General features: G+C 45.5%; 1 protein-coding gene across 5 annotated transcripts in view; it reads right to left on the reverse strand.

Annotated features, from left to right (window-relative positions):
* ltbp1 (latent transforming growth factor beta binding protein 1) overlaps nt 1-15,577 on the reverse strand; it is a 349,362-nt gene that overhangs the window by 187,232 nt on the left and 146,553 nt on the right. For all 5 annotated transcript variants that reach the window (XM_072580504.1, XM_072580506.1, XM_072580508.1 and 2 more), the window contains exon 9: nt 492-569. In XM_072580504.1, coding sequence (XP_072436605.1) covers nt 492-569 — 78 coding nt within the window. The remainder of the gene's footprint in view (nt 1-491; nt 570-15,577) is intronic.

Raw genomic sequence — 15,577 nt, forward strand, 5'->3', positions numbered from 1 at the left:
AATATGACATATTCAATTTGACTGCTGTAATTTCTTGCCCATAGGTTAAATGTTTTATAGGGGGAGAAATATGTCCTGACAAATTACATTTTTTCAGATGCGAGGTTGCATAGTTACACATAAGGTGTACTTAATGAAAAAGAGGGAGAACGTCTGTGTGCATTTTAGCTAAAGATGAAGTCAACCGCTAACAGACTGAGGTTTAAAAATCTAAATTCACCCCCGGGTTTTGGGTTTGACGTGTGCAATCATTATTTCACGGGAACGTCGCCTGAAGTCGAGTGAACCTCTCAGTTTCTCAACAGCAGCAGCAGTGTGACAGACGTGATAGAAATCAGCTAAAGACAGACTTGTTCTCCTGTCTCTGAGGTATTTTCACTGCAGTTGAAAACAACAGGCTCCAGTGAAGTGAGCCTTTGAAATGGCAGTCACTGCTTACATAAAGGCATGGCTGTGAAATCTTTCGAATGAAGAGCTCTTAATGCACTTACCCTGACAATGTGTTGCATTAACCTGCTTGTAACCCACGGGACACTCCACCACTTGTCCATTCCCTCGAATGGGGAAAGCTGAAATTGAACAAAAACAGATCATTCACAATTATTGGTTACCTATATCTGTGCATTATCAAAACATTGATGGCGATGGCTGAGGGGAGGGGGGGGGGGAGGTGGTGGCAGGTGGCGGTGAGAAATAGATACCATGACATTAAAAAAATTCAATAAAATAGCAGGAACACTAGGACAATAAACACCTCAAATAACGGAGAACATTACTGTTTCGCATCATAAACAGATACAATCCCTTCCTGAACACGCAGCAAGTAACAGTCTTTCTCATGCACCAGAGTCATCTGCATTAAATAAGCTACTGCTTGCCAGACAACCATTTTAATATGGATGTGCGTGGGACTGCTCTCCCACTGCTTCAGATCAACTGTTCAATGTGAGTGACTCAGAAGATGTTGCTAACTAATTAGACAGCACAGCAAATGCTCAAAACTGAGCGCTGCTACACATAGTGGCTATGAGTGAAAATCAACCAAGGGTTATCCTATATAGAAGATAATTTCTTGTCACATGTACTCAAACGGGTACAATGAAAACTTCCAGTGCCATCTTAGGTACAAGGTACCTAGGTACAGACTCCGAAGGACAAAAACATAAAAATAGAGAAACAAAAATCAGGCATTACAGATCGTTGTAATAACTTCAAAGCAGAATGGAATAGAAAGTTCAGAATGACAGTCCTTCCATACCTGTCCACACAAGCACCTAGATCCCAAACAGCACACAGACTCCAGCCTGCACCCACACCCCAGTCTGCATCTCGTCCCCAGTCTGCACCCACACTCCAGCCTGCACGCACACCCCAGTCTGCACCCACACCCCAGCCTGCTGCTTGACTCCAGTCTGCTCCCGCACCCCAGTCTGCTCCCGCACCCCAGTTTGCTCCCACACCCCAGTCTGCAACCGCACCCTAGTCTGCTCCTGCACCCCAGTCTGCTCCTGCACCCCAGTCTGCTCCTGCACCCCAGTCTATGCCTCATCCCCAGCCTGCACCCACACCCCAGCCTGCTGCTTGACTCCAGTCTGCTCCTGCTCCCCAGTCTGCTCCCGCACCCCAGTCTGCTCCCGCACCCCAGTCTGCACCCACACCCCAGCCTGCTGCTTGACTCCAGTCTGCTCCCGCACCCCAGTATGCACCCGCACCACAGTCTGCTCCCGCACCCCAGTCTATGCCTCGTCCCCAGTCTGCCTCCACACCCCAGTCTGCACCCACCCCCCAGTCTGCTGCTCGACCCCAGTCTGCACCCACACCCCAGTCTGCCCCTCGACCCCAGTCTGCACCCTGACCCCAGTCTGCAGCCTGACCTCAGTCACACACACAAACCCCAGGCTGTGCCAGGCTTCTCCTCAAGGCTCTCAAAGCCACGAGACTGCTCTGGAATCATCATGAGGCTGGATGTCCTCGCCAGGCTGCTCAAAGACCGCCATTCTGGGCCCGCTGAGAGACCGTCATTCCAGGCCCCATGATGGGACCATCATTCTGGGGCCACTCAAAGGCTGCCATTCTGGGCCCGCTGAGAGGCCACCATTCTGGGCACAATGATGGACCACCATTCCGGGTCCGCCATTCCGGGCCCACTGGGAGACCGCCATTCTGGGCCCACTGGGAGACCGCCATTCCGGGCCCACTGGGAGACCGCCATTCCGGGCCCACTGGGAGACCAATCATTTCAGGCACACTGGGAGACTGCCATTTTGGGCTTACTGAGAGGCTACCATTACAGGCTGCTGACAGACTGCCAGGCTGGACCAAGAGATCACTACGTCAAGTCTGTGCTGAGGCTGAGAATTTAGGTCTGTGCGAGGCCAGGAGTCTGAATTCATGCTGAGGCTGGGAGTCCAAGTCCAGGAGTCTGAGTCCACACTGAGACCAGGAGTCCAAGTGGAGTCAGAGTCCATGCCGGGGCCGGGGGTCCGAGTCCATGTCGGGGCCGGGAGTCCGAATCCATGTCCCGGCCGGGAGTCCGAGTCCATTTCAGGGCCGGTAGTCCGAATCCATGTCGGGGCCGGGGGTCCGAGTCCATGCCGAGTCCGGGGGTCCGAGTCCATGCCGGGGCCGGGGGTCCGAGTCCATGCCGAGTCCGGGGGTCCGAGTCCATGTCGGGGCCGGGGGTCTGAGTCCATGTCCCGGCTGGGAGTCCGAGTCCATTTCAGGGCCGGGAGTCCGAGTCCATGTCCCGGCCGGGGGTCCGAGTCCATGTCCCGGCCGGGGGTCCGAGTCCATGCCGAGTCCGGGGGTCCGAGTCCATGCCGGGGCCGGGGGTCCGAGTCCATGCCGGGGCCGGGGGTCCGAGTCCATGCCGGGGCCGGGGGTCCGAGTCCATGTCGGGGCCGGGGGTCCGAGTCCATGTCGGGGCCGGGGGTCCGAGTCCATGTCAGGGCCGGGGGTCCGAGTCCATGTCAGGGCCGGGGGTCCGAGTCCATGCCGGGGCCGGGGGTCCGAGTCCATGCCGGGGCCGGGGGTCTGAGTCCATGTCCCGGCCGGGAGTCCGAGTCCATTTCAGGGCCGGTAGTCCGAATCCATGTCGGGGCCGGGGGTCTGAGTCCATGCCGGGGCCGGGGGTCTGAGTCCATGCCGGGGCCGGGGGTCCGAGTCCATGCCGGGGCCGGGAGTCTGAGTCCATGCCGGGGCCGGGAGTCCGAGTCCATGCCGGGGCCGGGGGTCCGAGTCCATGCCGGGGCCTGGAGTCCGAGTCCACACTGAGGCCGGGAGCCCAAGTTTAGGAGTCAGAGTCCATGCCGGGGCTGGCAGTCTGAGTCCATGTTGGGGCCCGGAGTCCAAGTCCATGTCGGGGCCAGGAGTCAGAGTCCATTATGGGTTTCCAAGTTGAATAATTAAATGCCAAGATCAAGTTTCTGATGGAAAATAAAGGGAAGCCAAAAGCAGAGGTCAGTGGAAACAGTGTCATTTGAGTAGAAATATTTGGACAGCGACAACAATGCAATAATCTAGCACTCTGTCCTGGGGTATCGAATCTTCATACTATGAATGAACCGTTGAGGCGTCAAAAAACATATCAGGCTAGACCTCCCCCAGAGTTTGCCTGATCTTGCAATGAAACTGCAGCCGAGATTCACAGCAGCTGAATGACGATCTGTTGTCCCGAGTTTATCTGGGTTTCCAGCCAAAGTCAATCTTCATACTCAAAAGCAGGTACCTTAAAGGTTTCAAGGAAAGATAGAACATTGCAGCATTCAGATCATGGAGGAGTAAAGAAATATTGAAGAGTTTAACTCTTGGTGAAGAAATTAAGAGGCTGTAACTCAAGTCGTCAAAAGAACAAAGGAACTCAATATTCTAGTGGAAGAAGATATCTTTTGCAAAACCACATTCAGAGAACTAGATGAATAGAGGAATGTGGTTATTGTGGTTAGGTAACACTCTTGTCTTAGTGACTTGAAGAATTCAAAAAAGAAACAGGCCAATTTTTGATTCAACAAACAATGATGGAATTTAAAGGCCTTGGAATGGTAAAGGATGAAACATGTAGAGCTCAGATTTGGATACATTACAATGGACTAATGCATAGTTCTAACATCTTCAGTCATGAAGGAACACTGAAGCTCTTTTATTATTATGAAGATCATTTATTTCTCACGAAGAAGTCACTGAAGTACCATAACTACAAACATTTTGTTCAGAAAGCAAACTATACAGTCTTTAGATTTGTAGGTCATTTCAAATTTCTAACCATACCCTGGCCATTTCATTTCTAATCTCACAATCCAGAACCTTCAGTTGAGAAGCTAATCTTATTCTGAGGATCTCAATGAAGGTGCCAACATCACACTATCAAACATCGAGAAGGTATGGTCCAGTAATCTTTTGCACCCTAAGCTACAGGAGATGAATTCATTTCACCTTGAAAAATACAAGCTGTATCTATTTTTTTTTCCACAAGTTTACAAAAGAAAACTAAAAAAAACCCAAGTATAACCATTGATATACAGTTAAATCTTAAATAAATGATAACCAAAATCTGTCAAACAAGAAAACAGAAATACCAAGAGAAAAAAAGGACAAAACTCAACTAACTACTCATCTAACTTACAACTAACCAAAGTGTATCATTAAAATTCTTACATTATTCAAGAGAGAAAAAAAAAATCCAACGGATAACACATAAATCGAGCAGTGATATATATGCTCGGAATGTATTAACAACAGATCACAACAAAACCCGTATTTATCCAAAACATCCCGAGCATAGAGCATAGAAAATTCACAAAAATAAAAGCTCTTTAGTACATTCAGATCGATATAATAAAAAAAATTTCTAAATAGTAAAAAAAAGTATAAAACATATTTAAATGGAGATCTTCTCCCTTATTCCCAGCAGGCATCACTTCCTTTCCAAAAACCCATCGTAACCTCTCCCAACCAGTGCCCCACCTTGACCCAGGCACCCCATGATAGGATAAAGAAAATTCAAGTATACTACTGAACTACAACTACCCCCGCCCCACACGAACACCTGGATATATTTGGTAATGTTAATACCATATATGAACATATATGACTATAAAAATTACAAAAGATAAAAACAATGACTGCAGATGCTGGAAACCAGATTCTGGATTAGTGGTGCTGGAAGAGCACAGCAGTTCAGGCAGCATCCAAGAAGCTACTTGGATGCTGCCTGAACTGCTGTGCTCTTCCAGCACCACTAATCCAGAATATAAAAATTACAGTCTCAGCAAATAATAATTAAATATATTAATACAAAATAACAGGGGAAAACAACCCCACTCCCAAGGACAAAGATAAAATAAGACAAGGTAGCCACCTTCCCCCCATCTACATTAACTAGACCCCCTGGCCTATAAATATATATATTAAAAAAAAGGGGAAAGGAAATCGCTAAGTAAAGAATGAATAAATAAGCCCTTCTTCCCACCCCCTGGAGATAATATTAAACAGCAAGATAATGAAAGGAAAAAAAGGGGGGGTAGACCGGGGTGGGGGTAGGGCAAAACAACATCAATTAACTCTTATAGTTTGTCTAAAAGAGTCCAAAAGTTTCTTGGCCTTCTCCAGTGATCCAAAGTTAAACATGGACCCTTCATGGCTAAAGTGTAGGAAAGCTGGGTAGCGCAAGGAATATTGAATGTTTAAATCCCTTAAACGCTTCTTTGCTTCATCAAACGCCTTCCTCTTTCGAACCAAAGCTGGGGAAAAGTCCTGAAATAACATAATCTTGGATTCTTTATGAGTCATGGCTTGTGGATCTTGCCCAAGATTTCTGGAGGCTTCCAAAAGCATCTGCCTCACCTTATAGCTCTGCAGCCGGAACAGGACGGGGCGGGGGCACTAGTTCGAGCCGGGCCCATGTATTGCGACCCGGTAGGCCCATTCTACCCTTACCTGGCCTGATCCAGCCTTCAGATTCAATAAATGCGGAAGCCACTATTCAAGGACCCTTGTAAGCTGGCCTTCTTCTTCCCATTCGGGTAGGCCCAGCAAACGAATATTTTTTCGATGACCTCGATTCTCGAGGTTGTTAATGTGGTTCTCTAAGGTTCAGACTTGCTGCTCCAGAGTCCGGACCCGATCCACGGCCAATTTTGCAATGGCCTCGGAGGTCGCGGCCTTTAGCCCCGCCCCTCTGACTCGGCATTCGATTTCTTCGGTGTCTCGGCCGTGCTTTTGTAGCGCAGCCGAGAGTGAATTCCACCGACTTTGGGACTCTTCTATGAAAGCATCAATCTTCGCGTCGAGTTTGGAGATTATTTCCGCGAGGCTCGCCACCGTAGGTAAGCCCCCCCGGGGCGGCTGTGGACGCCTCTGCTGCAGCTGGGGAGGGTGGGGGAGGGGCTCCTGCCTGCTGAGAGCTGCAGGCTCTTTTCCCCCTAGTCATTTTTACAGGAGACTGAATTGTATAAATTTAGTACTAAACCACTAATTACATTAAATAAAAACTATTTTTAGTTGATTTGGTGAGTGTGGTGGGGGAGGGTGGCCCACTTTGCCTAGGTCTTGGGAGGAGCACTATAGACTCAGACTTGCTGGGTCGCCGCCATCTTGGATCTCCACAAGCTGTATCTATAAACTTGGTGGAGCAAATACCCAATGTCCTTGTGTAAATTGACATGCAATGGGTGGACCAGGGTTTTCTTTTGTAGAATCTGCAGTGAGAAGCTTGGGATTATTGGTGATTATCAAATGTTGATCAGTCAGGTCGTAATCAAGGCGTTGAACATAGTGATAGCAGTGATGGCTCAGGAAGCCAGGCTTGAACCCATTGCAGCCATTTCCAGGAAGCCAGGCACATTTCACTGGTCATCTGGCAGCTAACTGCCTGACATCCAAACATCCATATCTTTAAAGAGGAATATTCCACCTTCAAGTGCTGCCATCCAATCAGAAAGCCAGCAGTTCTTCAGTTCCAGCAATGTCACTCAAAGGCAGCGGACACATCGCTTTCTGCAGCATCCCCTCTGACACATGCACCATTCTGACTTGGGACGATATCACCAGTTCTTCACTGTCGCGGAGTCAAAAAATCCTAGAACGTCCTCCATTACAGCCCTGCGGGTGTACCTTCACCACAAGGGTGGCAAAGGTGGCTCATTGCCTCCAGTAATACTGGCCTGGCCATCCACACCCAGAATAATAAACCTCAGCAGGGTCCACTTTTGGGATGGGAGCAGTGAAGTGCAGGAGGCCTCAGAACTTTCAGGGTTGGGGGGGAGAGGGGGGGAAGGATTTGCTGTGGAGGGTCTAGGCAGTCATTCCAAAGGGGAGCAGGCCCTTATTGTTGGGGAGACATCTGTGAACCACAGGCTTCTGCCCTGCCAGCCTTTACTGGGGATTACAGAGAGTCAGGAGGGTAAAGGGTACTCCAGCCCAGTCTTCCCTTTTGATACTACAATCCACTCCTATCTCTAAGCTCTTCCCCAAGGACTGGTTTAAACTCTGCCCGCAGCCTGCAATAATTGGGAATTAGTGTGTTAACATTTTTCACCAATGTTGCACAGCACCATTTCAAACTAATAAACAGCAATCATTACAATATTGTACAGTAGGGTTTCGACCCAGTGCATTTATTTCTCACAAAATAAAACCCAGATGTTCTCCATAGGGTCTCACTTATACCCAAAGATCCTCCATTGCTATTTGCTAAATTACAGAGCAGGTCAAATTCTTCTTCCCTTCACCACTGAAAACCTCATTTCTTACCTCAGAGAACACACTTATATAATGCTATAATGACAGACTTGTCATGGGATAAATGCTGGATTAGGTTTCCCCTATTTGACAGGACCAAAAGAAGGCATAAAAGATTAGATGTTCTCCACACCTGACATTAACAACTAGTTATGCCACGAATACTAGGTCAACATTACAAGTTTGAAATTAGCATAAGTTCCTGATCTGCTCCTACTGCCTCACATCAGATCTATCAGTGGCTGGAATAACATTTTCAAAGTGTTTTACACAGAGCACACTTCCCCAGTGCCCCGCTCTTTCTGATGTTATCAGAATATTTTTCCAGTCTGAAACATAAAGTGTGCTGGAACAGTCATTACAACCACATCTCAGACTGAACAATCTGTGGAGCATTGCCGACTAAACGGCCTTCACCCTGAACTGTACAAAACAGCAGATTTTTAAAAAGTGTACAAGGAACATATTGGATTGATTCTTGATTGTTAATTTAATGAAGAATCTCAATGGTAATATAAATTCTGATTGAAGGACTAAGCAGTTTGTAACTTTCAATTTTGGGTTTGGACTAAAACATTGAAACTATTCTCTTGAACCTGTTAACCAATGTTATTACATTTGAAAATTTTTAACAATATAACTGGACTTTCAGTTACAATATTCAGTGGATTATAGTTAACTCCCAGTTAACTTTCAACATCCCAGCAGAAACAGAAACCCACCCATTCCGTCAACCCTGACCTCCCTCATCCCATTGCTCCCCGACAGAATAGCGCCTCTGATCTTCCTCTCCCTTACACCACAATTAAGAGGTTCTGCTTAGCTACAGCTGTACAGGGTGTTGGTGAGGCTACACCTAGAGTTCTGTACACAGTTTTGATCTCCTTACCTGACAAGGGGTGGGTTGACACTAAAGGAGTTGGACAGGAGGGTTAATTGGATTGATTCCAGAGTTGAGGAGGTTGGCTTATGAGGACAGATTGAGTGTACTTGGTCCATACTTACTGTAAGTTAAAAGAATGAGGGGGGTCTTATAGAAACATATAAAATTATGAAGGGAATAGATAAAACAGAAGCAGGTGGGTTGTTTCCACTGGCGGGTGAAACTAGAACTAGAGGTCACAGCCTCATAGTAAGGGGGAGCAGATGTAAGACGGAGTTCGGGAGGAACTTCTTCACCCAAAGGGTTGTGAATCTATGGAATTCCCTTCCCAGGGAAGCAGTCAAGGCTACCTTGTTGAATGTTTTTAAGGCAATGATACGTAGATTTTTGAAGAGTAAAGGAATTAAGGGTTATGGTGAGCGGGTGAGTAAGTGGAGTTGGGTCTACAAAAAGATCAGCCACGATCACACTGAATGCCCGACCAAGTTCAAAGAGCCAGATGGCCTACTCCTGTTCCTATTCCTTATGTTCTTATGACCTTTTCTCAAAAATGGACCATCTCCCTCTGCAAAATCCTCTGAGGAATTTCAGTCCCAACAACTGCCTTTATTTCTTTGCCCTTCTCCAGTTCTCCCCCACCGCTAGCCCATCCCTCCTGTCCCACATCTATCCTACAGCAGTTTCTGCTCCATTCCCTGAACCAGAACAGTGAGAAAGGTATTTTGTTCATCTTCATTTTGTCCAGCAGTGTGCTGAGGATTCCATACACTCAGAACAAAAGTGTTATATGCGTCCACCATTTTGCCTGAGTGAGACCCAAAGTGTGGGTGGGAAAGTTACTGTCATTAAACTAGATTCAGCCTGTAACAGAGAACAAGCCAAACATAGTACAATGGCAACAACTTGTGAAACTTGTCTTTCCAAAAGAAAAGTTGGCAGATACCCTGACTGTTGTAACTGCTTGGGGTTTGTGGGACAGACTGCTGGCCAACATCATCCTCCATTGTCCAACACATCGATAGAGTACTCGCTCATCCCATTGACAGCTTGCACTGGTTTACTGGCTGAATGCACCAACCTCATAGTCAATAAAACCAACCCAATGTACTGAGGGCTCCTTGAACAGAGAGCTCTTTGGGGCACTACTTGCTTCCTGTTTCAGAAGTCGACCCTGGTCTGTCATACAGGAAAGAAGACTTGCATTTATATAACAACTTTCACAATCTCAGGACATCCCAAAGCTGAAGAAGTATCTTTGATACCTCATTTCTGTTGTCAGGCTGCAAAGGAATAAGTGTCAAAAGATACCATATTAATGGAGGCTAAAGGTTATCCTTTTGTAAAACCCACAAGCAGACATTTTTAGAAAGAGTCAGACCTAGCTTATAAACACAATACTTCCTGCACAACACTGACTTCTTTGATAAGAAACTATCCACAGCTACAAATAAAAGGTATTTTACAGATCTCTTCTGGACATTAGTACACTGACATACAAAGTTAATTAAAACCACAATCAGACTGCAGAATATTAGATGCCAAACAGAAATTGTTGGAAAAGTTCAGCAGGTCTGGCAGCATCTATGTGGAGAAATCAAGAGTTAACATTTCGGGTCCATAACATTTCGAGCTGTACCTCTGACAGTGCAACACTTCATCAGTGCATCACTGGGATATTACCTTTGATCGTTGTGTTCAACTTTGGAGTAGGATTCTCTTCTTCAGAATCTATGATTGTCACTTATTTGATATCACTCTTGACTTTAAGTCAGAAGAGAATCCTACTCCAAAGTTGAACACAACGATCAAAGGTAATATCCCAGTGATGCAGTGATGAAGTGTTGCACTGTCAGAGGTACAGCTTTCAGATGAGATATTCAACTATGAACTGAGGTGTTCTGAGGAAGGGTCACCAGACCCGGAACGTTCACTCCGATTCCTCTCCACAGATGCTGCCACACCTGCTGAGCTTTTCCAGCAATTTCTGTTTGTGTCCCTGATTTCTAGCATCTGCAGCCCTTTCACCTTTTAAATATTAGACCTTAAGCTTTGTTATCTTGGGTTGAAGCTGTTTTTTGACTTAGCGAAGATGAACTAAGATCGTTACCGAAAATTCAGTTTTCCAGAAACAGGTTCAAAAGAACATTTCAAAGAATTGAACAAACCCCTTTAATATAAGGCACACTTTCACAAATTTTAGAAAATCAAAAAGGGTTGGCTGCTTATGAATAATAGAAATGTTACCTATTTAAAATTAACTTTACAACCCCCAAAATTACTCCATAGAGTTAGATGTATTTTGAACTTAATAATTCGGCAATAAGATTGCTTTAATACTTGTCTTTTCCTTTCTAAACTATGATCTTTGAAACACTTGAAGGTTAAGTTCTCTCTTCAGATTCCCTGCTGAAATAATAACTAGCTATCTTTTCTTTATGCTGAATTTCTCTCATATTACAACTTATGCTTCTTATGTTACACTGATTATTATTTTAATAGATTTGTGAGATCTTTAAAATTTAAATTGTCTACTTCTTTATATCAATAACTAAAATAACTCTCTTTTGGGAGATAACTAACTGAGATCATTTCAATCAGATCGTCATAATCTCTCAGAAATTTACTATCGGTTGAAAACGTAGTTAAAAATATAAAGCTTTCAGCAAATAATCTCAACATTTTCCTTTCCTTCAGGTAGGGACTGATCAGACTGTACAGACCCAGTCAAATGCCCATGAAGTCTGGATTACTTCATGTGAGGTTGAAGGGGCCAAACTGGGAGCTACACATCAACCAGAATTGCCCCACAAAGGGGCTAAGATTGTAAGACGCCAGAATGTGAAAAAAAACAGCTAACTTGCACATAACCAGCTAAACAAAAACTGCTGGAAAAGCTCAGCAGATCTGCCACCATCTGCAGAGAGAAATCAGAATTAACGTTATAGGCTGTGTGACCCTTCCTTAGAATTGTACTCCTATTTGGTTCAGGACCAGAGTGGGTTTAATATAGCCATCCTAAAGAAGCTGAGCACCAGATGGTTTGACCCATGGTTATAAATCAAAGTGTGCTTCAGAGAGTCCAGATGCCACTACTGACTTTACAACAGACTGGGAGAGAGAAGGGGCTTATGCCTTTCAGAGAATGCCTGACTTAACAAGACTGAAGCAAATATAGAAATAGAATTCACAGGGAAAGGTTGACCATGAGAAACTGTACACAACACAGCAACACTAGTTGGACAACAGAAATCAGGAAGCCAATGCTTATAGTGATGACATTGACTGGTTTCTGTCTTACGTACTGCAATATTAAGAGAAGAATGAAGACATACCAAACGTTTGGTCCAGACCTATTTGCACCATCGTTGTAGGAATTTACAATTTAATTGATGAAAAGGTTGAATTAATTAACTTGATGTTGAAAGATAGCCCCAGTAACAGTAGCATATTGCTGGTAAAAACCCATCTGCTTCACTGAAATCCATGTGCCTTCGGGAAGGAAATTTGCTGTCTCTACCAGGTCTGGCCTACATGTGACTCTCAACAGACAGCAATATGGCTAACTCTTGGCTACCCTTTCAAACAGTCCTGTAAGCCCCTCTGCTCAAGGGCAATTAGAGATAGGCAACAAACACTGCCCTCACTGCTGATGCCCACAAACTGTGAAAGAATATTAAGAATATAAACAATTTTTTGGCTTTGAAAGTGCTGTAACAAGTCCCATGCACATTTGAACCTAACAGAACCTCATCTTTTCACCATCTCTAAAATCTGTCTTTTTCCACCTCTAACTCAGCTTCACCGCTGCCCCAGGCCATCTGCTACTGAAACCCTGAGTTAAGGCTTCGCCACCTCTCGACTCAACTACTCCAACTCCGCCACAGCTGATATCCCACATTTTACCCTCTAGAAAGTCAAAATGATCCAAATATCTGCTGACCCAGTCAGAATGAGCACCAGATCCCATTCTCCTATTATCACTGTGCTCACTGACCTACACAGGACACTAAGCAAGAAAGCATTGGTTTCCATTCTCATCATGGTATTCAAATTCACCCATGACCTTGCCACTTGCTATCTCTATCGTTTTCCCAGCCCCACAACTCCACTTCCTCGAAATTTGGCCTCTTGTACTTTTTATTCATAATTATTCTACCATTGGTGGCCACATCTTCAGTTGCTAAGGCCCCTAAGCTTTGGAAATCCCCCTCTACACCTCTCTATTTTGCCTTTCTTCTTTAAGACCCTCCTAAAATTAACATCTTCGACTAAGCATTCTGTCATACACAGGTATCAGGTCTGGCAATCAACATACATCAGTATGCCTTTAAGAGACATGCTCACAACATTAACACTATCATAGCACGTAACCCGAGGGCAGAAGGGTCTCAGACTCCAGCTTAGCTGGGACCATCTGAAGTATGACACTCTATTGTAACTTAATATTAGCCCAGATGTTCCCAAGGAATGTAATGTTTGCACATCACAGTTGTAATAAATGTTTGTTGGATTCTTAATTGCCACAATATCCAAGCCCAGCTTTTTATATTATGGAGGATAATATAAGCATCACTGCATCAGGTAAAACATACAGGTGGAAGCAAATTCACATCATATCCAACATAACAGCTCTATAGGTGGCTCCGTGTCATGGTGTGTTTTATACCATGACCCTAAAATGCCTCCGGACATTTCATTACATTAAAAGGTACTGCAGAAATATAAGTTGTTGTTTAATGAGTTGGGGTGGGGGTCCAATTACAAAAGAAAAGCCAATTTAAAATGCATAACTGGAAGGATTGAGTTTGTCCTCATCTTACCAAAACTCAAGTAATACTGGCATCTGAGCTGCTTTTGATCTTTTTTTTTAAAAAAAATCACTCTCCAACATCCGTAGATAAATTGTATTGTACAATAGTGAAAAGTTCACATTACCTCCATTACGGTTTGATTGCTAAGTAACATTTTGGGAGAAAGATGAAAGGGATCAAGCAGCTCTTGTGTGAAAAGACAGATAGCCTATAACTGTTCCTTGCAAGTATGTAGCAATTATGTTGTCATGGTAACATTCTTGACACAGAAGCACTCGTTATATTACCCTGTCACTGAATTGCTGCAAGTATACATGGAAATACTGCCTTTCTCCTCCGCAAATAGACCCCAGCTTCGTTTGACAAGGTGAAAGCATCTTGGCAGCCGTAAAAATAGATTCCACAGGTCTTGACATAAAACAATTTCCTTGGGAAAGTATTAAAACAGAGTTTCAGCTCAGGGAGCAAGTCTATTCCTGTGAAAATCAGAATCTTACCGACAGGCAGGATGTCCTCTGGAGAATCAGGGGCAGTTCTCCAAATGGAAGCTACACCAATGAACTGGGGTTGCTGCAGAGACCAGAGTCAATACCTGCTTTAGTCATTAAAAGCAAACCTGTTCCAGTAAGATGGCGGTGCAGTAGGGTTCCTGAGCCCAGGGCTCATCTGCTCTGTCCACACTTTCAGCGTGTGGCTGACTCACAGAGACGGCGGCAAGTTTGGGCCCGGCAGCGGTCACATCGACGAGGTGGGCCTGGACTGGACTCGGGGGGGCGGGGGGGGGGGGGTGCAGTACCTGGTGGCATTTGGTGGCGCCTGCATTAGAGAGGCCCAGTGTGGTCTCATGATGGTGAGGGCATTGGTGGAGGCAAAATGGTGCCAAAGAGTGACATCTCTTATTCCAGCAATGGGCAGCACCACGACTGCTCACCAGGCCCATGGCCCATGATAGAGCACTTAACAAAAAGGACTATAAAGTTGAACAGTCTCTCTTTATTCTTCTGCCTTTATGTTTTGATTTATTTTTGTGTTTTACAGTGGCGCCGGAGAGTGACGACACTATACAACACTTTTCACTGTATTCCCTAACAAAATTCACGTGACAACAAGTAAATAAACAAACATAATTCATTTGATAAACAGATGCTGCCATTGCTGGGGAAGTGCTCAGTGACACCTGACAGGCAGAGTTAGTATTTCGGCTTGGTGACCTGTCGTCAGGATGGGTGACCCAGGAGGCACTGTCCACTTTGAGATCAGAAATCGGAAATGAAGGTTCCAATGGGCTTACTTCGGATGATATATGTGTGTGTGTATGTGTCACAATTCTGGGCCAAGCCCACTCAGTGCAGCTTCCAAATGTTCTTGGTACAGACGTAAAAACTGCTACTCTCACATCAGCTGACAACATGGAGAGCTGTGCATGAGGCCTCACGCAAGAAACATAGGAGTCGTGGCATTTGAAGCAGTAGTGAATTCTCATGTCTCACACTGGCACTGGATTTGATGGTTTGGAATCTCTTTGCTCCCATTAAGTAAACAAGCAGGCAAAGATTATCCTACTTTACTTTGTGTGGGTGAACACAAATCAGGCAGCAGACAGGAAGTGTCAGGTTCCATTCCCACCGTCTGGGAGTCTGCAGCTGAACTGCAGGATGGATTATGAGTCAGCCAGTGTGGGCTGGAGGCAGGCAGTTGGCAGCAGCTGGTGATACCTCGAGCAGTGGAAAGTGACTTGAAGTGCAGACAGAGCGCAGAAGCCAGATCCCCGACCTCACTGAGGTTCAGTGTTGGGCTCAGCAACGTTGGAAAGAAAGACCTCGCCTGAACCTGCCTACCAAGTAGTTCTGAGGTTTACCAGCCACCCTGGTGCCACGTTATGGACAGTTGGGTGATGTGAGAATTGACTTCAGAGAAAAACATACTCTTTAAAGGACTCACACAGAAACCTGATCAACTCTAGCACAACGGCTCAGTGGTTAACTCTGCTGCCGCACAGCATCAGGGACTCAGGCTCGATGCCAGCCTCAGGCAACTATCTGTGAGGAGTTTGCATGTTCTCCCTGCTGCTGCATGGGTTTCCTCTGGGTGCTCCAGTTTCCTTCCACAGAAGATGGACAGGTCAGGTGGATTGGTCATGGGAATT

Source organism: Chiloscyllium punctatum, chromosome 11 (genome assembly GCF_047496795.1).
Source record: "Chiloscyllium punctatum isolate Juve2018m chromosome 11, sChiPun1.3, whole genome shotgun sequence".
NCBI lineage: Eukaryota > Metazoa > Chordata > Chondrichthyes > Orectolobiformes > Hemiscylliidae > Chiloscyllium > Chiloscyllium punctatum.